The sequence below is a fragment of the Crocodylus porosus genome, unplaced genomic scaffold, assembly GCF_001723895.1.
Source record: "Crocodylus porosus isolate Cpor-Errol unplaced genomic scaffold, CroPor_comp1, whole genome shotgun sequence".
In the NCBI taxonomy this organism is placed as follows: Eukaryota; Metazoa; Chordata; order Crocodylia; family Crocodylidae; genus Crocodylus; species Crocodylus porosus.
This window is the reverse complement of record NW_017728943.1, coordinates 19,363,291-19,386,749: the sequence shown is the minus strand read 5'-3', so window position 1 is coordinate 19,386,749 and position 23,459 is coordinate 19,363,291. Positions and strand designations below refer to the sequence as shown.

General features: G+C 41.0%; 2 protein-coding genes across 3 annotated transcripts in view; both read left to right on the top strand.

The window, feature by feature from the left end:
* Positions 1-9,549, top strand: part of SFT2D2 (SFT2 domain containing 2) — a 13,926-nt gene extending 4,377 nt beyond the window's left edge. Inside the window, exons 4-8 of one of the 2 annotated variants that reach the window (XM_019548841.1) lie at positions 846-927; positions 2,759-2,794; positions 2,887-2,945; positions 3,765-3,794; positions 4,915-9,549. In XM_019548841.1, the coding sequence (XP_019404386.1) occupies positions 846-927; positions 2,759-2,794; positions 2,887-2,945; positions 3,765-3,794; positions 4,915-4,954 (247 nt within the window). In that variant the 3' untranslated portion in view covers positions 4,955-9,549. The remainder of the gene's footprint in view (positions 1-845; positions 928-2,758; positions 2,795-2,886; positions 2,946-3,764; positions 3,795-4,914) is intronic. The other variant, XM_019548842.1, reaches the window with a different exon arrangement.
* A 1,072-nt stretch (positions 9,550-10,621) lies between these two features.
* The window catches only part of TBX19 (T-box 19), a 45,571-nt gene continuing 32,733 nt past the window's right edge, over positions 10,622-23,459 (top strand). The window contains exons 1-2 of the mRNA XM_019548839.1: positions 10,622-11,272; positions 20,999-21,225. Of these exons, the coding sequence (XP_019404384.1) occupies positions 21,029-21,225 (197 nt within the window). The 5' untranslated portion in view covers positions 10,622-11,272; positions 20,999-21,028. The remainder of the gene's footprint in view (positions 11,273-20,998; positions 21,226-23,459) is intronic.

Here is a 23,459-nt window from a genome sequence, read left to right as displayed (position 1 = left end):
TGTGAAGGTGTTGGGGGGTTGGAGCCTGACTTGCGGGGTGGGGGTTCCCTGGATACCCTGGCAGGATGTGAGGTACTGTGGGTCAGGAATAAGGGACAGCAGCAGGGATGGAGGACTGGCTTGGGAGTGAGACCTAGAGACACAGACTGTGCCCATAAAGTAAGTCCATGGAGTGGGGGAGGGCAGATTGAGGCCCCCATGGTGATGGAGGGAGTGGGGCAGAGTCAGGTGAAGGGCTGGGGTGAATGGGGCCCTGGGGCCAGAGTGGGTTGTGGGATGGAGCCACAGGAGGCTTGTTGGGGTGGGGGGTGCGGCTCCCCACTGCTGCACATACCTCCAGGAGAGGAATGGGGGGCACATGCTCCCCTAGTTTTGCGTGCAGGGAAGAGGAGCGTTGCCTGCTGCAAGCTGGGGCTCTGCACCGTGCTGCCTTTGCCCCAGGACTTGTGGTATACCATGTTGTGCCTCCCATGGCCATCTGGGCAGGGGACACACAGCATGACCTGTACGCGGCCTCTGGAGCAAAGGCAATGTTTAGACAATGTTTCTATTTAAATTAAGATTACAAACATCTTCTATTGCTTCTTCTCAAGACTTAGTTTATCTAGCACCCAAATCATGGTGTTTTACTTGCCTGTTCTCTGTTGTGCGCTGCTTTTGTTTTATGGTATAGCCCCTAAGTCTTTGCTGTCTATATAGCACTACTCCCCACAGTAAAGTACATTGTTACCTTGTATGCCCATGACGCCTATGGTATGTTACAATAGGTTATGATGGCAATGCAAGCATACCTTTGATGTCCTCAGATCTTTTGTGCTTATGCTGTGTTGATTTGCTTGTTGCAGCACTGTTTTCCTTATGGGACCAATGAAGCAATTGAAAAGGATGTTTGAACCCACTCGTCTGATAGCTACTGTTGTTATGCTAGTAAGTATAACAAGATCTTTTTAAACTTGTATGGAATTGGAACTAATTTTCAATTTTCCCTGGAAAGTCTCCTCTGTAGTGTGTGTGTGGTATGTGCACACATGCTTTTTTGGTGTGGGAAGGAGTGTTGGGGGTTGGGGAAGGGATGCTGGTCTAGAAAAGCTTCATTGTGCTATTAAAAATCTGACTGTGTTGCTGTTTTTATAATGCTGTACAAATATATTGTTTTGTATAACAGGAAAGAGCAGGTCCTCTGCTCTGAAAGCTTAGTTTAAACCAGGCTACAACAACACAGGAGCTAGTGGTTTGGGTGCATGAAGTGGAATGACAGGTTATGCAGATGTCATTTTGGAGAAATTTGGCACGCAATCATAAAAGCAAAGTCAGGGGTGAGAAGTGAGAGAAAGTTAGAAAGTTGTGGAAAGAATCCTGTTGGAATGTAGTTAAACACACACACTTCTCTACTAATGTTACCCCTCTCTTTACTGGTGTTACTCCTAAGCATCCTAGCTGATTTCTGAAGAACCTGTAAATGATGTTTCATGATGCAGCACTCTGATGCTTTAACTATATGTAAATGAATTAAGCTTGCTAAATAAAAGTATAGCCTTTAACTTGGCCAAATGCATCTAACTGGTTACTGGTGCCTTTCTGTTTTGAAGGCTCTTGATAAAGTAAGAATATTTGCCTTCAACTGCAAAGTAGAATCCCATAGTTCCCCTCCCCAAAGTTCTGTCATAATACTGTCATTCCAATTTTCTAGTGGACTTAAGTTATAGACTTTAAAATGCTTACAAATAGTAACCACCCCATCCTTCTGCAGTTGCAAGTTGTGACATTTATTTAAAAGTACCATTTGTGCTGAAAATGTTCTACTGCCTTTCACTCTGTTTGGGAAATTCTTTAGATTAGTTTCCCTCTTTTATGCTCTTGTGCTTTTTCTCTCAACCCTCAAATTTGTTACAGCCTCAGTTATGTTTAAAAGAGATCTGACTTAAATGCTCCCATATTATTTTTGTTAATCTGGCAAAGCTTTTTCCGTCATTGTGCCGTTTCCTGTTTTCTGATTCCCTGATGAATCCAGGTACATGTGTAGTCGTGTGTAACTGGTTATCTTCTCGTGTAATGGCTGGCTGTGTTTGTTTTGCATTCAGCGTGGTGGGTCTGAACATGTAACTACCTTTCCAGTAGGAGATTTAAATATGAAAAACCAGTGTTAGAATAATGACTAAGGTCATTATACTGATCGCCTGAGCCACCATACATAATTCCCACGCACAAGCAGCATGAAATGCACACAATAGTACATGTACCACAGGACTGTATTGCTGACTTTGAAGACAGAAAGATCAGGAACTTGCTTGTTGCTAAATGGAAACAGTGCCTCTATTTAAAATGTGTCTAGCTCAAAGTAAGAGATTTCTGTTCATATTTTTTTTTATTATTATTTTAAAAGCACTGCCAATTTGTAGTGTATATTTATTGCATCCTTGAATGACTAGCAAAAACGAAAGTTAGGTTTAAATGAGGAAACTACAAAACAGTAGCTAAAGCAGCCAGGTACGGCTTAGTTTCAGGGAACAGCTTTGAGAGTACAGCGGAGCCAGTGCAGATATAGTCAATATCTGTCTGCTGCTTTATTTCATATTCAGAAATGTCATGGATAGAACACTTTAAATGGAACTCTTATACAGTAAGCCTGATCCAAGTAAAGCACTAATACTAGTGCTTAGTACTGGCGCTATATATAAAAGCGTAGCCATGAAACTTGGCTAGATGTTAATATCTAGGGAGTAGTCTGCTTTAATAGCAATTCTCTGTTCTCTTTTAGTTGTGTTTCGTACTAACGTTGTGTTCTGCCTTCTGGGTGAGTACTTGAATCTTGCATGTGGCCTGTGGACACTTAAAAAATACAAGTAAATGCTGTTTCATGATTGTATTTTTCTTTCCCTCTGTCAGTGGCACAACAAAGGACTTGCTCTCATCTTCTGCATTTTACAGTGTTTTGCTTTGGCCTGGTAAGTAACTTTTATTTCCCTCTTCCCCAACCTTTCGGTTTAAAGCTTTGTTCAGTTGCTAGAGTATTGATGGACTTACTCATTTTCCTTATTCACACCAAAGTGTTTTCTTTCTGCATCCACCCAAACTTGAGCTTCCTCTCCGAATAATTACCACCCTGAGGTTCAAGGTTTTTGAGATGAGCTGATTTGTCTCTGCTTTTTGCCTCAGAGTTCTGTTTGGCTGGGCCTGGGGGCAGAGCATGCTCAGTTCAGAGTCCTTCACTGTGCAGCTGTTTTGCAGTTGGACACAAGGTTGCTGCTGTTTTCCAGATTGATTTGCTCTGGCCATTTGGCACTTTTACACTAGCTCTTCCATTTGGGACTATACTGTTTTCAATTAGCTTGATAGGCTTATACAGGGATATTTTTAGGGTCGCTTTCTTCTAACTATTTTAGGATTTTTACAGCATCCTAGACTCACTGCTTTGGATGCTGTAAAATTTAATAACTGTATCTCATCAGTTCTCAAGGTACCAAGTACATTGCTGTTTGGAAGACTAATCATGTATGCCACCAGGGCTTATATGCATGGGATTTGTGGGGGAATGGTTAACTAAACACTTCATATAAATCCCTGCTTAACCAAGATGTTTACAATGAGGGTGCTTGAGGAGCAACACTGCATTTCTCTCTGCTAATTTTAATTATAGTGTCTTTTATATACATGCAGAGATGACTATATGTTTACTTTTAATATGGGGAGAAATTGTTGCTCTTATATGCAGTTTTTACAGTCAAAACAGCTGCTAATTTCTTTATGTTCTCTTTGTTTTTTAGGTACAGCATTTCCTTCATACCTTTTGCAAGGTAAGCTGTATTGCTTCCACACCACTTAGGAGTGCAAAGACAAAGAATATATCTCTGTCTCCCCATAAGATCTTTAGCTTCTAAAAAAAAAAACCCCTAATGTTTGTCATGTTACTTTTAAATTGTTTGCAACTAATCTCTAAGTGTTGATTTCACCAGTGATGGAAATGCAGCCATTTCTGTGTAGCTTGTTCTACTCTAGTTACTTAGGGCTCCTGCCTCCAACAAACTCTTTAGCATCTGAGAGGACTCTTCTGCTGAAACCATGCTTGCTACTCTCTTCAGATGTAGCTTACATGTGGAATTCTGGGGCCTGTAATCTTGAATGGACATGATTTGCTTTTAATACAATGTCAAATCCCAAGCTAGTAACTTCTGTACTTTGAAACCCTGGCACCTTCCAAAATATTCCTGACAAGTCATTACTGTCAGCTGTCATCACCACCTTCGTTTCCTTCTCTTCTGACCAGACTATGGGTCTCCTCAGCTGCAGAAATATTTTACAGTATTTCTAAGGGCCAACTGAAATGTGTGCATGGACCTGGGGAGGTGGAGACTGGGTCAGTTAGCTGGGTATCTGCTTCCACAAGTAAGAGGCATGCAAGGGATAACTTATTTTAGAGAATGTGAATTTAAAGCACAAAAAGGCTTTTTGATGATAACTTGTGGTATACAGTCTGAAATGGAATCTTAAAAATAGCTTTTGGAAAGTGCAAGCAGTCCAAAATACTATAGATGAGCTAGTGGTTGAAACTCCTGTGAGAAGCTTACTTTCTCTTATGAGTGGTTTTTTAAGCTGTCCATTTAAAACCCTTTCATGTGAGTGCATGCGTGCGTGTGCAGTCACATCCTTCCCTTTTCCAGCTCTGGCATCTCCACTCTTTTCTAACCCCCACCCTCACACGCTACAGCAAGGGCTTCTCCCACTTCCTACAGGCAAGTGAAACTAAATCACATGTATATACATGGGTCTCAGTTTGCCCTTTAGTGACATTGCCAGACACACACATAAGCAAATGGTTATAACCTAACTGCAAACTGTATTGCTTGTAATTAAAATGGTGAAGAAATGTCTATGTATATTAGGAACATTGTGTCACTATTTCTCTCTCCCTTACAGGGATGCTGTGAAGAAATGTGCATCTGTCTGTTTGTCATAACAAGCATGTGGGATGCTTTGTGAAGTTCTAGGAAGTACAGTAGATCCATGCTAATTCTTGTATGCATCTTTCTGACTGTCTTAAACACGTGCCTTTCAGTTGGTAGTGGGAGCTTTCTTGTGCTTAGAATCCAGTGTATATAGTTACTTTTTGTAAGCATCAGAATGTTGAAACGGTTTATTGTCCGAAACTATCTGTTTAGCAGAGCCAGATTGGGATCTAGAATCTAACTCTGAAATTTATACATGTATTAGAATTGTGCAGAACAAAACAAATAATCCTTGAAGAGCCACTGTTGGGCCAAAAATCAGAGGATCCTCAGCTGGCACAAGTTGGCATGTTTTGCACTTTGATGAAACTGTACCACTCTACACTGCTGAGGATCTAGTCTTACAGGAGAAGAAATATACTCCCTGCTTTCTGATGATTTTTTTTTTTTATTGAGATTCAAAAACCTCACTTCCTCCCACTTAATGTTTGCACTCACTTTGGACAATGAAACCTCACTGATCTTTTTATTTTCTGGCTCTTTTGCAGGAGCCTAGTGCTTCAAAGTCAGGTTTTAGAACTGCTGAAGGAAACTCTTTTGACTAAATATTTCTAAAAAATTATTTTCTGTAACCAAATAACTGTTTAAACTACTAGGTGTTTATTTAATGTAGTAAATGAGCATTTATTATACCCCTTGGGGAAAAGTACAAGGAGTTCACTGCAACCAAGGTAAACAAAGCTCTCTGCCTGATGGGGACCTGGGTTTTTTGCCTTGCTTGTAGCAGCTACTAATATTGCAAAGCAAGGCAGAAGCTGCATCTTTCTTGCGCTGTTTGGGGCCTGTCCTGTCCACAGCTATTTATTGCAGAAACAACAACCCCATGACTCGATAAGAACTGATATTTAGTTTGTCTGGACACAGATTTTATTGTGCTTTTCTAAATACTCGTGTACATTTTGGAACAGGTATTTTTGCCCACCTTTTTACAATACCTTCTACTGACAGGATATGAGGAACTTGTGTGCGTTTTTTCTTTTGAATGGGGGGACGACATATTCTTCTTTGGTCTATGGTTCCCACTTGTTCAAAATGCCTTTGCCTACAGAGATCATAGGTCACTGACTAGAAGAAATGCACAGGTGATCTTCAAGTGTCAGTACCTTCTTCTGAGGGGAAGCATCATGAGGAAACTTTATTTTTGCTAAGGAACTGGGTGCAAAATTTAACTGCCACCTCTGAACAAATAGCCTCCCGAGGCTAGGATTTTTTCTGAAGCAGAAATTCCAGGATCACTTTAGCATTCTCTCAGACTGATTTTTTCTGATAAATATAGCATTGCTGCAGTCCTTGGGCACACTTTACTTTGGGCGGATTATATTTACTACTTACCCAGTTATTACCTTGCTGGGGTAAAAGTCTGGGAAGACTTATTGTATAGCCTGATGCCAAAGTCCTTGGTGTCTTGTGCAGTTCATAAGGCCCTCATTGTAGTACAAATACAATCATGTTGGAGTATGATTACAATATGAACCACACTGGCCACCAGATTACAGTCTTATTTATACAAGAAAAAAGGTAACCAATATTCACAGCCTAGCGAAAGTCTTGATCAGATCAGCAGTAAGCATCAGCTCCACAGTGAAGGTAACAAACTTGGTGGCTTCCAGGAAGCTATTAAACTTAGGAGTTTAAAAAAACAAACCTTAAAGTGCCCTTCAGTTGCTCAAGACAACTTAATGCATTTCACTGTAAAGTTCCACTTCAAAACCTCTCCTGTAAAAAACAAAAACAAAAAAACTTGAATGATGGAAGAGCCATTTCAGTAGGCCATTGTAGCCTACTGTGATCGTTATAGGATCCTGTCTTGGAAAACCATGCCCTGGCCAGGCTTGAAAGTATGATCGCTACAAAAAACTACGCAAAGTACAGCCTATGTCTATGAAGTAAAGCGCTGAGGACTTAATAGTCAGCATAGCAATTTCAACATTATTCTTTTTTGTTTTTTCCTTTACCATTCTTGAGCAATAAAAGGCACATGAGACTCTCTTCCTTTCTATATCTCTGGCTTCTGAAACTAGAGAGAGCACGATACCTTGAAGTGGCAGTTTCCCTGAGTTGTCCAGGTCTTAACAGCATTCATTTATTCCCATGTTTGGGAGCAGTAGCCCTCCAGTCTAGATCCTGGGATCTGTCTATTTTAGCCTCTGTTGGAATCCTGTTGGCTGGAGGTTACCATCATCAGAGGATTACGCTGTTCACGTCTCCACTTCTGTTCAGTTAGGGTACATCCATTCCACAAGTGGGTGATTTGGAAGTAGGGGCACACAACAGACACTGGCTTCTTTAACTTCATTGCACATTGCTATTTTTCAAGCTGCTGAAGCCATAGACTGACCATTATTATCATTGTTAGAATACAGCGGTCTGCTTTTGGATGTAACTATCTCCCTCTTCTATGGTTAGAGACAGGTAGTGACCCAGGATAGCTAAGCAGTTGTCTTTTTGGGTTTTTTGGTTAGCATTTAAAGTAAACCTTTACACTTGTACAAAAAGCCTTACCAGTCTCTCCTACACACAACACTTGTTCTGAACATCATTCATCTGACTTCTCTACTAGCATGACTTTGAGGCACCTTCATTTTTCTAAATAAGGCTTCTTGACTGCTAATGTCTCAAAGGCAGCTCAACAAATTAAAGCAGAAGGTAGGGAGATAGAGACCTTCTTTTATTTCTCCTGACTTGCTGCCTGAACTAAAACAAGTCACTTTACCTCTATGTTCCTCCATGTACTGGGGATTCAGTTCAGTTCCCAGGCCGCTTCCTGCCAAAGGAGTCTACCCTGGTCTTTACAGAATAGTTTCATAAGAAGTAACTGGAGGATATGCCTCTTAATGCTTCTCTCATGCCTATTTTTGTTTAACACTGGCTTCTCAATGGGGACTTGGGAAAAGCTCCCCACTAAGTAATACAAGCTTCCTTCCCAAAAGTGCTATTAACCAGGGTCATTGTTGCTCTAGGCCATTCAACAATTGAATTCTGCAGTGCTGACTGCTGGATTTTCTTACTCCTGTACTTCAGATCAACTCATTCCTTGACAATTCACCCCCTTTGCTAGGGCTAGTAATTGTGCTGGAAAGCTCTGCCTATGAACCTAAATACTTTCCAGCCAGATTGGGAACGCCAAAACCAAGCTTTAATCATGTACCCTGGATATAACTCTTGTATCTGTGTGTTGCCTGAATAGAGCCTGGGACCTAATTGTTCTGATACAGCAAGTTATACAGAGAGCATTTGGTATGTGAAGCTCTTAAGTGATTCATTGCTGGCATGCAGATTATACGGGTGTTCCTCTGGATTGCAAATCCACAAACTGACTACTTTTAACTGTAGAGCTACCTCTGAAGCTTTTGAGTCAATAAGCTACACATGTAGGGTTTACTAAACTGGATTTCATATTGTATATGGGTCCCTTTACTAGAAGGGGTGGAGTCGCGACTGTGGGAGGAGATATACCATTTCCATGAATTTAATCTTACTTTTGTAATACATGTCTAATAGGGAAGGAATACTCTATCTAGATTCTTGCCAATCTGACATACACCCAGGCTTCTACTTGGTTACTAATATCATTGCCTGGATTGCTGTCATTTTGAATTCCTGCCTTGTTAGTGAAATATGTTGCAGTCCTGCATTCTTGGAATTGACTTATCTTCTCTTTACACCTGCATATTGCATTAGCTGCTGTATTCTACCTGCCTTGTACATGCATCTGATCCAATCTGTTAATTTAACACCATAGTTATAAAGAAATAATGAAACTGGACACTAGACCACATTCTACCTTGGTTGGATGGTACCAGAAAGGCAGGATTTTGTCTGTAAAGACAAACTGCCTCCTGTCTGTTTTGGTAGGTGTGTTTTGAATGTGTGGAAATCTTTAATGTTCCCACCTTGTGTCAAATTCCCTCATGTTACTGTTACTGCAGAGTAGACAACCTGTAAGGACTCCATAGAAAATGAACAGCTTCTGCCACCACCTTTTTCAGACTTTTCTAGAAAGAAATTCTCTCTTTACTTTCTCAATCCTCTACCCGTTTGCTTGGAGCGTATAACCACAAGGGATGGCATTTTCAGAGATGTGTATGGGTGCTTATCTCTGTGGGTCTGGCTACTCAACTCCCTAAGTGTGTTTAGAAGATTTCAGTTCAGGTCACCAGGCCAGCTGATCTTTCTCTTGTGGTTGTCACAGCACTTGTTTAATGCAACTTTTTAACTGAAAAAGGCCTTAAGAGCTTTGTTTAGAAGCTTATTTTGTTTCATCAGAGCCAAGAGGACCATCTTTTGCAAAGAAACTGCATCTATTTTGAAGTTACTGGAACACCCCAGACATATAAGCCCAAGGTGAATGGCCTTTTTAGAGTAAAACCTTGCTATTATGACATTATGAAGTCTACTTTGAATATTATACTACCTGAGACTTTCTTACTGTGATGCTGAATCTTTCCAAATGTGTTTTTATAACAGGTTTTTTAAAACCCAAAGTAGCATGTTTTTGTATCCTGCACTAAGTCCTAACTGCTGATAAATCTTGTGCAAATCACTTTCAGACTGCAGGCAGTAAAGATCTGCAGGTATTTCTAGGGAATACAGCAAGGATTGGTTCATGGAATTAGGATTTATATCAAACTTGCATAGATTGCAGATGCTCCCATGCTGAATAGAGATGGGAATTGTCCTGTGGGTTGCATAACATGCAGTTTTCCCTGGGCCAGCATTCTCAGAATAAAAAAGATGGTTATAAATAGAAGTATAAAGCTATAGGGAACATTTTTGCCAGCTGTGTTGCGTGATAAGACTGCATTTTTCTTTTATGTGATATAACAGCTTGAAACAACTTATTGCAACTTTTTTCTGAAAATGGTTTTCATCCAGTTTTGTAATCTTCATCATGTCAGTGCCTGTTTTTAGGGTCACCACCTCCTAGTACTGGAGGCTCTCAAAACTTTTCAGTAATTTTTTTTGGCTTTATATATTTTGAAATGGAGAGAAAATCTTGTGCCTCATTTAAAATGTGACAAAACATTTTTAAAAGTTTACCAACCGAGTGATATTTTTGTAAAATGAAAACCAATTTTTTTGGTGAAATTTTCCACTACAAGTGTTTTGTATTGTAAACAGTTTCTCTTGGCTCCTATGCTGCCTTGTGTATATATATCCTAGTTGCTTTTTTCCTGGGTCTAATCATTTGGCAGACAGGTCTTTTCCTAATTAAAAGCTTTTGCTGTTCTGTAATAGGTTTATATCCTAAGACATGTGAACGTTTGTTTTTTCAATAAAGTTGATACTGCACTAAATAAGTTGTTCTCTTTATTTAAATAAAAGAGTGAAGTTTGCAGGTGATACTCATTTTTTACATAGATCACTTAATACTACAAGATAAAAGGGCTTCTTATTTCAGTGTTGGTAGGCAAGTTCCTGCTTCTTATGAAATGAAATGAGTGAAGCCAAGTGAAGTATTATAACCTGAATATATTATTTAGAATTGAAGATAACTGTGTTCTAATTCCAGCTCCGACACCTTCTCTGATCTTAGTCAGGTATCTAGATCCAAATTTGAAAAAAAACCCACAACAAAACAACCTATTTTCTCTGGTAGCGCTCGCAATGTTGTTAGTTTGTGTAGAGCAGATAAGTATTTTTTTTTTTTTTTTTATATTTGCAGTTCTTGCTCTTATCAGAGTTCTTGTCAGTAGCTTTCTAGGCACTTAACACTTGTTATGGGCTTATTCTTCTGTTTTCAATGTGGAGACGTACATTCAGTGTTCTGTTTGGATTTATTTATAATGTTATAAAACACACATAGCAAATGCATATCTTTATCTCTGAGAGAGAGTGAATGTAATAGATTGCCTGCCTCAGGAAAGTGCTTACAGGCTTGCCTGGACCAGCTGATGAGGATAATTGGCTGGCCCAAAGGAAGTTTTAAAAGGCTCCCAGGAAAGGGAGCTGGTGGAATAGAAAAAGGGAGATGGTTGTATGGCTGCAACACTGGGCTGGGGACTCGCCCAGGGTCTGGGAAAAGACCGGAAAGTTCGGGGGGGAAAGAACTGCAAAGCTAGAGGCTGAAGCAGCAAGCCAGGGAGCTTACTAGAGAGAGAGAGAGAAAGAAAAGGAAGAGCACCGCTGAGGAAGCAGCACAGAGCCAGAGTCACTGTCTAGCTCTGAGGTGTGAGTTACCCCTGGATTGACTGTCTTTGTTTGCTGATTTGATTGCTGGCTTATGTCTGTGGTGTTTCCTGTGAGGCAAAGGTGCTTAGGAAAATAAAGTGAGTAGTGGACAACTCGCTACAGTGAGGTTGAAGACAGTCATGCGCTATGGTTGCTTCTTTTTGGGAGCAATTATTCCATATTCTTGATCCAGCCCCTTTGAGTTGGCCCCAAACTAGAATTCTGATTCCAGAGGAAATCTTGAAATTTTGTGTCTTAAAATGAAACAAACAAACAAAAATTGTCCTAGTATGGGCAATCTACCACTCTCACTTGACAGAAACTTTTCAAGATTTCCTCAGATTTGGGGGAGCCTCTATGTTTGGGAGTCTGGCTTTTCTATGAGCCAGGAGCTCTGAAGGCCTTGTAGCCCTGGCTCTGGGCATAGTCTACTTAGTGGACTGATAAAGGGCTAGGAAACTTGGGCTCCCAGGCATTTATCAGGATACTAAGGGGCAGGAAAACAAATTCTCTTTTGCATCAAAGAGTAGTCTTATCTAGCAAAATTCAAAACTTTTCCAACAAAAGTTTCTGGTACTTGTTTACAGAAAGTGAAAAGGTAATTGGAAACTGCCATTCAGATGGAAAACCCTGACAATCTTTGCTGTCTTCAAGCACTTCTTCAGCCATAAAGAAAAACCCTAACATCTTCATGTAACATTCCTTAGTTAATATTTTATGAAAAACCAATTCTGATCATCTAGTTCAGCCTCTGACATGCTAAGCCATTTACCTTCTTCAAGAGACTTTTGGTAGCAAACCCATAACAACTAATTGAGCTACAGCTTATCTTTGTAAGAAAGATGGGCTGTGTTCATATTCTAATTTCCTGTCTCTGAATTGCCCATATCCCTAGGTAAGTGTTTCAATGACTAATTACTACTTGTTCTTTAGAAGCAAAGTGCAAGCTTTGTTCATCAAGATGATGGTCAGAGAAAAGGTCCCTGGTTGTTGTTTATCTCCCATACTAGTTAGTGTGGGATCAGTGGTCTGACCCTATGTATATGGTTTAAAACAGGCCCTCAACATTCAGAGCATAACTGAAACCTGCTTGGAAGGTATCTCTAGGTCTGTTCTGGTTTGGTTGTCTCTCGTCAGGTGTTTGCATCATTAAACCAAAATGGCTTGAGCAAAGGATGCAATTCTGATTTTGCTTTGGGTCTTTAAAAAGAGGAAGTCTTTTCCTCCAAAACTGATTAAGTGACCACCTGATCTTTCTTTTCAGGCTCTAGCCCCCCTTACTTATAGGAGAAACACTGGAGATCTTAAATTACTCCATCCATTCATTGCATTCTATATTTAAACAGGGTTTGACTCTTGTGTGGGTCGTGGGTCTTCCAGCTTCCTTCTCCTGCTCCTGCCCTCAGAGCCTCCAAGTCAGTGCAAAGGAAGTAGGGAAAGAAAGACCAAATATGTTGGTCTGGTTGTTTTGCTTTTTATAGATGCCCTCTCCACAGCTCTTATTTTCCTTTTAATTGATTTTTTTGGGGGGTGTGTGTGGGGATGGATGGACTTGGTTCTTCTGAAAGATCAAGCCACTTAAGCATATTTATGGTACCTCCAGTTTAAGTGGCTTGCCTTCAGATATCCAGGCTAAAGTATTAACTATTGCTTCCCTAGTGTGAAATATCTCATCTTTTGGCTTTACTGCTGGGGAACAGCCAGAGAGAGAGTATGTGTATAGTTCAAGCAGATTCAACCTCCCTGCTTCTCTAGTTTCCAACTATAAAAATGGACCAGTAATGACTTGCAGAAGTTAATGCATAGTTGTGAAGGGCTCAGAGATAGAGGAAAAGGTGGGGTGGGGGAATCCGGTCATGATTAAAGCTATCATCCTAATTTCATCAGTTCAATTTTCAATGCTTTAAAAAAAAAAAAAAAAAAAATCCTCCAGAACAGAAACGCATAGGGCCATTTTCCTGTTGTCTGGGCTTCTCTCCGTTGAAATTTCATCTGGTACTAACAGCAGAAGTTGTCTTCATGGCCAGTAGAAACATGTGTGGCCAGCACTGCGTTGGAACTGCTGTTTTACCCCCAGTAGTAATGAAAAAGCTAATCTTTCCTAAATCTCTTATAGTTCAATAATCTCCTGAAGTGCCAGATCCATGATTAAAAACACTGATAAGAGCAGCTGTCCTTTTATTCTCTTTTAATTAAGCCTCAGCACAAGGTGGGTGTTTGATTTCCTGAGACTGTTTTGATGAGCGAGGTTAAGTTTCGTTTGGCTGCTGGGACTGAATGTTCAGAGAAGGTTACTCATTCAAGCAGTTCAATGGGTTCTGGGGAGGTGGAAAGATTGAGTCCTGCTCTTGTGGATTTCATTGGATCAAGAAGGGCTGCCTTTTTGCAGGCGTGGGTCTGAAGACAAAAAACAGCTATCCAGTGTCAGGTGCAGAACAGGCCATTTTAATTGCTTTTTTTTTTTCTGTGGTGTCTCAGCAGCTGTTGGCCAGAAGGTATGGGGTTTGAGTTTAATCGGACAGTAAAATAAGTAATAATCCAATCAGTTCTTAGGTAAGCATTCTCCTTAATACCCAGATAATTTATAATCTTGGGTTTAGGCATTTTCCACTCTGCCATTTTCCCTGACTTCCTTGCAAAGTGTATTAATTCAAAATTGTTCACCAAATAATTCTGCCTTGAATGTTGTGTGTTTTGATTTGTGGCAGTGTCTGATGCTTGTATTTTCTGCTGATCTGGTTGCCAGTCACAAGTCATTAGTTCCTACTTGAATAAGGAATTTCCAAAATCAAGTTTTCAATGCAAAGAATTCAAAACTTAATTTCTATGTGAATATGTACTGCTTTCCCAAATGTCCCAGCTAGTAAAACTGTTCACTGAAATGTTTGCAGACCGTAAATGCTAAAAGCATACAAACATTAGTCGTGCTGCTGTCTCGTTCTCTGCAACTCCATGGAGACTATGGGATAAACCAATTTTAAGTTTTAAAGGCTGTTCCTAGCTTTCTGTGTCTGTCTACCAATGCGGATTCATACTGGAACAAATATCAGACGTAAGGGTAGCATTTCATTTTCCAGACACCAGCATAAATCTGAGAGTAGGTCCGGGAGCTAGAAACTCCTACAGCCAGCTCTGACTCCCTCTGACCTGAGCCTCTTTATGCCTCTGTTCCAATGTTTGTAGAAGAGAAGACAAATTCTTCTTTCTGTGCCTTTGAAGGTAGGTAAAACTGATATAAAAATCTTGGTAAGTATACAGATATCTGGCAAAAAAAAAAAAACAGCTAAAGGAGACAGGAGTGGAGGAGAGGGAATGACTTCAGAAATTAGGGAACCTAAAAGCAAGTTTTTTTGTTTGTTTGTTTGTTTTTTTTAAGTATGGAAATGAAAAATTAATGAAGTACAGACATCCCTGACTCTCTTACTCTGTCTATTTGATTTCCTGCATGCATCTTATTTTATTTGGTGGCCTAAGCTATATAGATGTTAATGCATTCTGTTCAAGGTTATATGTCATCTAGGACTTAAAGATATAAGAAGGAATGGAAAGAAATGAGTTAGATTTGCATCTGAGATGCATACTTTAAGGAGAGAATTCCCATCTTGAATGTATCCAAGCTACTTTTGTGAGGGTGTATGAAATCTTATTTATAGTTCACTTTTCTGTCAAATATAGAATAGTTGGCTCAGCATAGCTCTATACTATGCACTGGGTGTGAGGCACTACCTGAGTCTGGATCCTTATATTTGAGCCCTTCTGCCCCCACATCCAGAAACCAACTGGCCTATCTTTTCAACAGATGCGAAAGCATTCCTCTTATCTGCATTACTCAGAGGTGGAACAGACTTGGTTCCAAGTTTCCCCTTAATTCTTAAGTCTCTCCACCTGGCTAGGATATGACGTGGTCCATTTCAGTAGCAAAGTTGTTGTTTTTTTTTAGGGGATTAACTGCTGACAAGGGGTCTTAAGAGGAAAGTAATTTACATCCTCCTTAATTCTAGCAATGAAATTTTCCCAGTTTTGCTCTGCCTCAATCAGGTTGGTTGTTGCACTCCTCTCTTGCATGCTGTGGAAACAAATGTTCATATGACAAATTTATATAGGAAGAACAGATGCAGAAATTCAGATCTGAAGAAAAATCCCATGCTCTTCTCATGCAGTGTTTCCTAAACTTCAGTGATGTTGAGCCTTGCTTTATGAGGTAAAACCCATGGCTACTGCTACCCATAAATCTTGCTTTGGGTGTTAAAGCCCTATATATTAACATATACATCTTTCATCTCCCCTGCTTACAGCCAGTCCTTAAATAGCTTCCATGGAGATGTGCCCCATGTTTTCCATGCGTGCTGGTCTAGAACTTTATAGCTTGATTCTTCTCTTCTCTTGTGTTTTGATTTGCATTGATATTTAAATTATCTTCATGCATATCTGCATTGGAAGGAAATGAGTAGGAAAGTATACACCTTGTTGTTTTAAGCTTTTTATAAGCTGGGGCATACTTTGCTACATAAGTGCAAAGTGCATCAAGAACCATGACTCCAAAGAACCTTTCCCTCTAAAACTTCCAAAGATGGTGATTAAAAGTTTGACAGCTAGATTCAGTGTTAGGCTTCCAAATAAGCTCCACAATAGAAGTTAAGCTACTGTACCCTTACAGTCTGAACACATCTAGAAAAGTCTGCCTAAATCTAGGCTTCAGCACTGGTTTTGAACCACTCATTTTAGTAATATTGACCTTTGTGTCAGTGCTGCAAAGTACTTTTGTCTTGCCACACACAGTGCTAACTTTTTAAAATGATGTACTAAAGAAAGCTGGTTAAACCCCCAGCATCATCCTCTTCTCCCGGCCCCCCCGGCCCCCCCGGCCCCAATTTTTTTTCAGTGTGATTAACAAGAAGCCTGTGAGCCAGTAATCAAGTCCTTGATGAATTTGTGAGGAGCAAATGATTGTCCCTGGGGTTCACCAACAGTTTCCCCAACAGTCTCCCCTCCCACTTTTCTACATCACTACCTTTCTACTTCTGTGGTTTATTGCCATTTGAGTTTGTGCTTTGCTTCACTTCAAAATACAAGATGGGGAGACTGGGTCTGGTTTCCAGAGTTTTTAAGCAGCTACCATTCCAGTAAAAATCAACAGCAATGATGGGGAGTCAGTATCTCTGAAAATCAAATCTTGTACCTTTTTGGTCTAAGTGCCTTGTAGAACTGCTGCTGTAGAAATTATACTCTAAGCGTGTGGCTGAGGTACTGCTGCTGGTAGGATTCATAACTTTGAATTTCCTGAGCAATTAGCTTCCTAATATTTCAAGCTGCACAAAAATCAGTTTTGCATTTAAAGTCTATGGCTTTTAAAATTAAAACAGGAGATCTGTATGCAAGTATTTTGGAACTGATTGAAATTGTGAGCCTTACAGTAAACTTCACCAAAATTCTGAATTTTCAAAGTGCTTCAGCCAGCCATAATTTATATACCATATTTCTTTTAACATGGGTAAATTGCATATAATAACTAAAAGCCATCTGCATTAAGTGCTTATGTACTTCTGGCACCATTTGAAATTGTGTAGTATATACAAAAAGAACTAATTTAGCCTCTCTTTCCTGTGCTGCAGGAAAAAAAACAACCAAAACCATAAACCTATGAATTCAGCATCTTACAAACAGATTGTTTTTTCCACTTGTCCTTCCAGAAGCCAGATCACCATATTTTAAATATTCCATTGACTTCAATGCACAGTGCAAGAATTCAACACACTGAACCTCAGACTTCAGCTGGCAGTAACTGCTGGCTGCATGAATGAAGCTCTATATTGCAACCAACAAGGGAAACTGACTTCTTTGCATGCTGACAGGGTAATTTACCTACTTCATTTTTTCTGGTGGACAACAAGTAGGAGGAGTTGCATCAAAGTTGAAGAGAACGGATATGCCCTAAATTTACTTAAACAAACACGGTTTGAAAATAGTAGAGAGAGCTGACCCTGTGGTGAAAATACCTGGGCTCAGTCTAAAATACAGCTACTGGGAACTGCAGGTACTATTTTTTTTCTATGGTAAACAAGTCTTTATAGTCCTGCATTGCATGAAATCACTGCCGGCCTGGAGTTCTGCTGTTCTGGGAGCTAGAATCCAGGGCTGTGGCTCTACTGTGGTCAGTGGGACTATTTGCAGGCTTTTCATCACCAACAAGGGATGTAGGATCTGATCTTTTTTCCTTAAGGGCAGTGTACTAATCAAGCTGTTGGCATGCAAGGGCTGATGCACTTTGGAAGGTGTACCCTAGGCTCTGATGGGCTCTTAAAAAGCATGCCAGACTTCTGTTCATCTATTGCATAAATGTATCCCTCACAATGGAGTAATTAAAAAAAAAAAAAAAAAAATACAGCCTTCCAGCTTCTCAGAATTATAGGTATAAAAGCCCATTAAAGGCTATCAAATAAAACGGTTATAATGTTCTCAGTCAAGTTATTTTTGAGTGACAAAAAAAAAATCAGACTATTTTTCAAAAATAAATCGCAACTGCTGTTTTATCCCATATCTGTGCTATAGATCTTGTTCACACCCTTTTGACATTTTTCATACAGTAAAAGCTAAAGTCATAAAGGGGATGTAGATGCCTGATGGCCTATTTAGGTACCTACATTCCAAATGTAGATGCCACTGGCATTCATCCAAACCCTTGCCTAACCCTGAAGGCCCCTAAACGCCTTCAGTGCCTAACTCCTGACGGCACTGTGGTATTTGGCACATGCAGTAGGTCTCCACTACAAAGTTTTGTCACCATACCAATATTATTTAGGGATATGGAAAGAACATAGTCCCTTTTAGCTGACCGACCTAGGGCAGTAATGTCCCCAGTCTGCACAAAGGTCTGCTGACAGCAAAAGGCTTCTGCCAAGCTTTTAGCTGCTGTCATCTGGGGAGGCAGTCTAATGATGCTAACAGAAAAATCTAGTCTGCCAGCGTATGCTGCATCTCCAAGAGATGCACAGATAGTGGCAGCAGTTTGGTATACACAGGCCTAGAGCACTACTTGGATTCACAGAAGAGTCATTCCCTGACTCTCTCGCTGTGAGGCCTAATTTAGTAGGTGTGTTTTGGATTCCACATAAAACATACCTTTCACCCAGTAGCTCTGGTTACAGCATTCACCACTAGAGACCAGGTTCAGGGTGCAGAAAGACATAAAAGCCTGTGGTAAAAGACTTCAAGCTCCCTGGACACTCCACCGTTGGCCTCAGGATTGCTGGTCTTGGTCAAGAAAAAAATTGAAAACCAGTTTGAACAGGGAAAGGAGAAACAAGAAATCATCCACAAACTGGACTATGTTAAGTAAAGTTTAAATAGGGACTACAGATTCATTTCCATTTACCTGGATTAACTTTGTGATCCCTTTGTTCCTATGGGTTTACAGCTTGTTTGCTTGACTCTCCTAGCCTGCCTCCATCCCCCCTTTCTCCCCTCTCTGTCTTTTCTGCTCTTTTGTATTCTAATTCATTCTCTCTCCTATCCTCTCCTTTCTGTATGTCCTTTTCATAGCATCTGATGAAGTGATCTTCAGCCCATGAAAGCTTGTGTGTGCTCTCTCGTTTACCTAGTCTATAAAAGGGCATATCTGCCCTGCCTTTTGCAGGGCCTGTTCTTCCAGAGGAGTCCCAAACCTTTTTTTTTTTTTTTTTCATGAGTGTCCTGATTACCAAGATATGCTAGGGTGAGGTGTTCTTATCTCCTCCTGCTCGCTTTGTATAAAACACTTGAATATTCACTGGAGCAAGCCAGGCACTGGAGCCTAGCTCTCCTCTTCAGGTGACTGTTTTAAACACTAAGCTGTACAGTCCTTTTCTTGGCAAGTGAATGTTTAAGTTGCTCCACTTAAAAAATACCTAAAGTCCTGAAAATGCTTAGGTGTTTAGCATTTACAGTCCAGTCTACAAGAAGGACAGAGAGCCCCACAGCGTGGTGGATGGTTTCCTAGTGGATGGTCCCCTAGTGCCTCAGAGAGGTGGGAAGAGGTGGTGTCAAAGCTTCAGAGGCAAAAAGGTCTCAAGCTAGATCCTCCAGATTCCAAGCAGATGCTGTTAAGTAAGAAAAGGGGCTCCTTGTCCTGGCTGGGCTCTGTGCAGGGTGAGATGTGGTCTGATCAAGCTTGCCAGATAGGCATCTACCCACCTACCTTACCTGTGGGAACCTATTTTTGTGAGTCTCCGTGGGTGCGCTTACACATTCATTAATGCACTGTAATTATGGCGCATTAAGTTCAGTACCTGTAATAACAGGAACTAAATATACCTTAAGTGGTGGTACTGTGCATTAGCACCGATGAATGTGATTTGTGTGACACTTAATGTGCATTAGCCCAGTTTTTGCCAGCTGCGCTAATGCGCGGTAGCATTAGTCTTCTGTGCATCAAGCATCTTGTGTAGATGTGCTCAGTGACGCTTAGCTATGAGCCACTCACTGCTGTTGGGATTTAGGCATGTTGTCAGCAGAAATTTAGATGTGAGGGACTTGACTTTGGTATTGAGTGAGTTTTCGTGCCTACAGGGCGAGAAAAGGGTTTTCTGAGACCTAGGCACGTAATGAGGCGTTAGGACACATAAAGAGGCACCTAAAATGGCATTAGGACACCTAAGCCTTCCTTATTCTAGACCAGGGGTGATCAACCCTTGGCCAATGGGCAAGCATGTCATCCAGCCCATGGGGCAATTAACACTGAAACTGCTTCCCTACCACCAAATGTCAAAGCCCTGGGAACCAGATGACATGGCCCCATGCATAGGATCTAGTTGGTACACATGGAGATAAAGGCAGGGCAATGGGCCTGTGGCAATGTGCACAATGGATGCAGGTGGGGGGGTGGGGTCTGATCCAGCATGCGTGAGGGTAGGGCTGGGGGTGGCTGACCCAATCTGGTCCATGGGTTGGTAGGCTGAGGCTGGTTTGGAGGCCTCAGTCCAGTGTGCGCTGTGCAGGGCAGTGGGCCCAATAGGCACATGTAGAGTTGAAGAGGGGGTTGCAGGCCCAATCCAGCATGTACAGTATGGGGTTGTGCGCCAGATTGGGTCCTGATCCCGTGTGCTCTTGGTCAGGCCTATGGACTGGATCTGGCCCACAGACCAACCCCACATCACTCATCTGGCCCACGGGGCCAACAGCTTGAACATCCCTGATCTAGAGCAAAGTGCATGAGGACCTTTTATTATTACTTTATTTTAAGAATCCAGAAGAGTGGGGCAGGCAGTTCTGTGTTTATAACAAAAATATAACGCCAGCATTTTTCTGTAACAGCCTCGACTGTTGCCTGCTTGCTTCCTACCTTCAGCGGGCATTCACATCACCATGAATGCAATTTCCATGCATTGTTTCAGTCTGGAAATGAAATATTTTTTCATTAATGGAAACCTGGTTCTCAAGCAGAACAATTAGACCCACTTCAGGTTGGAAAAAAAGATAAAAGCCTGCTAATTTGGATGGAGGACTCTTCTTTTGAGGCAGCCAATTGCGTAATCAGATTGCCACCCACCTGACCTGACAAGTAATTAGAAGATAGCCCTCTTTTTTTGTATGTACGTGTGTATGTAAACCTTAACACACTGGTGTCACTGTCCCATTGTGACTTCTAAGGGCTGAAGAACAAGTCGGTGGCAAACGAACAAGGAGAGCAGAGTTGTTAGCTTGTAGCTAATTAATTGGCTTGGGTTTAAGTCTACTTAGGTTTTGTTGGTAGTTTGTTTTTTTTTGGTGGGGGGTTTTTTATTTTATTTTTTTTGTGTTTGGGGGTTTTTTTTGGTTTGTTTTGTTTTGGGTTTATTTTTTTTTTTTAGCCACCTGAAGTTAATGACAGTAAAGTCACCATGGCTGATTTGGGGTGTAAGAAGCCCAGTGACTGCACAGTCTCCAGGCTCCTCAATGTTGTGGAGAACGAACTCCAGGCTGGGAGAAACAAAGGGGACCCCACTGAGAAACAGCTCCAGGTGGTCTTAGAAGATGCTGCACTCTGGCAGAGGTTCCGGGAAGTCACTAATGAGATGATCGTGACCAAGAACGGCAGGTGAGTGCTGCACTCTCCCTTATGTAATTAGTGTATATGACAGTATTAGCGGACTACTAGCAACTGCAGGCTAAAGAAAACCAATGCAATTGTAGAATGTTGTTAATGCTGCTTGTGCATTGTGTATCCTGTGCAGTGAGGGAAAGGAAGCATGCAAAGTCTCTTAAAGCCAGAATACACGTTGTTGAGGAGGGTTCATGTTCCCTTAGACATGTGTACCAGCCATTCCCGCACCCTTATATTCCTGGCTGTAAGATACATTAGAAGAAGTTATTTATTGCTGTGAGACTACAGAATGGTAAGGGACTCTCAATAGGAGAAAGCCCCTCCCACCTCCAAGGCTGCTGTGGGCTTTCACCCACTTTGCAAATTGTTCAGCCTGAAAAATACCTAAGTTCTCATACAGCATCTTTTCATTTGTGGATCTCAAAGTAGATCAGAGTTGTTCTCCCCGTTTTCTGGTCAGGGAAACCAAGATGTGAAGCAGCGGACCAACCTGAATAACAAGCTTATAGTAGATCTGGGATGAGAACCCAGAATGTACAGCTCCCACTCTGGTGGCCCAGTCAATGATCCATGAGTCTGCTGCCACATAGTTACAGATGCCAGTATGCAGAATTCATATGAGAACAACCCCCTCACCATAGTGCGCACACACTATTTATGCAACGGCAGTAACAAGGCTTGGCTGCTGACCCTTGCTTGTTTGCTGTGAACTTGGAACTTAGGTAAATGATTCATTCTCAGAGTCTTAGGAAGACAAAATGTCATTCTGGAAGTGGATCATGCTTCTAATTCAGTGTGTATGGCACTCTCCAAAATGCAAGAGAAGTTCCTGAGTTCAGAATCCTTGTGCCAAGTTGGGCGCTGGCCTGGAGGAGACTAATCTCAAGGAACTTCTAACCTAGAGTGGGCAAGCAATCCAGTTACCCCTGTAACCTGCTGGGGTTTGATCACAAAACCGCATGGGGAATTTCGTGGTACATGTTTCCTTTGCTAAGTTGTACCCAAGATATTTCATAGAAGATATGCATGTTTAGGAGGAATTTTGACAGATGAGGAGGTAGATCTTATCTATATTCAGAAGTTGCATCTAGTTAATAACATTGCTTTTTAAACTGATATAGTCAAGAGAGAGCAAACTCCCATGTGGATATTTAGTGTAGTATAGAAATGGTTTATTTCAGTGTAGGCTAATCTGATCCCAAATCAAAATAAACCAAATCTATATGATTTTGATTTAAATGGAAATAAGATGGGTTGGCATCAATTTATCTAAGCAGGTTTAAAATCACACCCTTATTTAAAATATCAAAAATTCCTAGTTTAGATCAATGCAAACAATCAGTGTAGCATACAGTATTTACCACTACATATAATAACATATATTCTTACATATACACACCTTCCCGTAAAAACTGGGGTGCATGTATTAAGTGGGGAAGCTGATTTTGCCATATGCAAGAAAATACAGTAATATTTTTACCAGTGTTAAAGTATACGAGTGAGCGTGTGTGTGTAATGACTTTTGTCATAGTAAATCTGTCCTTGTCCAGTGCTCATGGTGAATTTTTTTATTGAGAGTGACAAGTTTTCCAGTCACTGAAATCTTTTAGGCTGTGTTCCAGACTGTGTGTTCATATTCATCCTGATCCTGCTTCTACAGAAGCCCACTAGAGTTGTCCCTAACTTCAGTGGGAGCAGGAACAGATCCTTTCTGTAATAGCAAAGCCAGGGTGTCTTACAAAGAGAATAAACAACAGTGTTCTTTGATTTACAGTTCTCATCTAAAGCTCATTGTTCAGCTCTCATCATGTTCGGGACTTTTATAGCAGCCTGCATGATATGTCAGTAAAAGGTGTTCTTTACAGTTTTAAAGGTACATGTCATTAAGTTAACCAGACTGCAGGCAAAGGAAATATAGACATGCCATGGACTATATACCAATGGAAAGAATCTTGTACTAGTCTGCAAACAAGAGATAAAATGGGAGCTGAGACAGCTTTTTCATTCCCTGATCCCCCTCAGCATGACTCTTAGCCCTTTACAATTTGGGGTATCTTAAACATCAGAGCATGGGTGACTGTTGCCTCCTGAGTCTGGGTGGGCACATGCAGACGCTGTTGGCGGCAGGAGTGGAGGTGGCAGTCACTTGCAGATGCCATTGGTGGGTGCCCACAGTGCCGTTGGTGGTGTGAATGGCCCTGTCAGGGGGTCACATGCCCCCCCCCCCG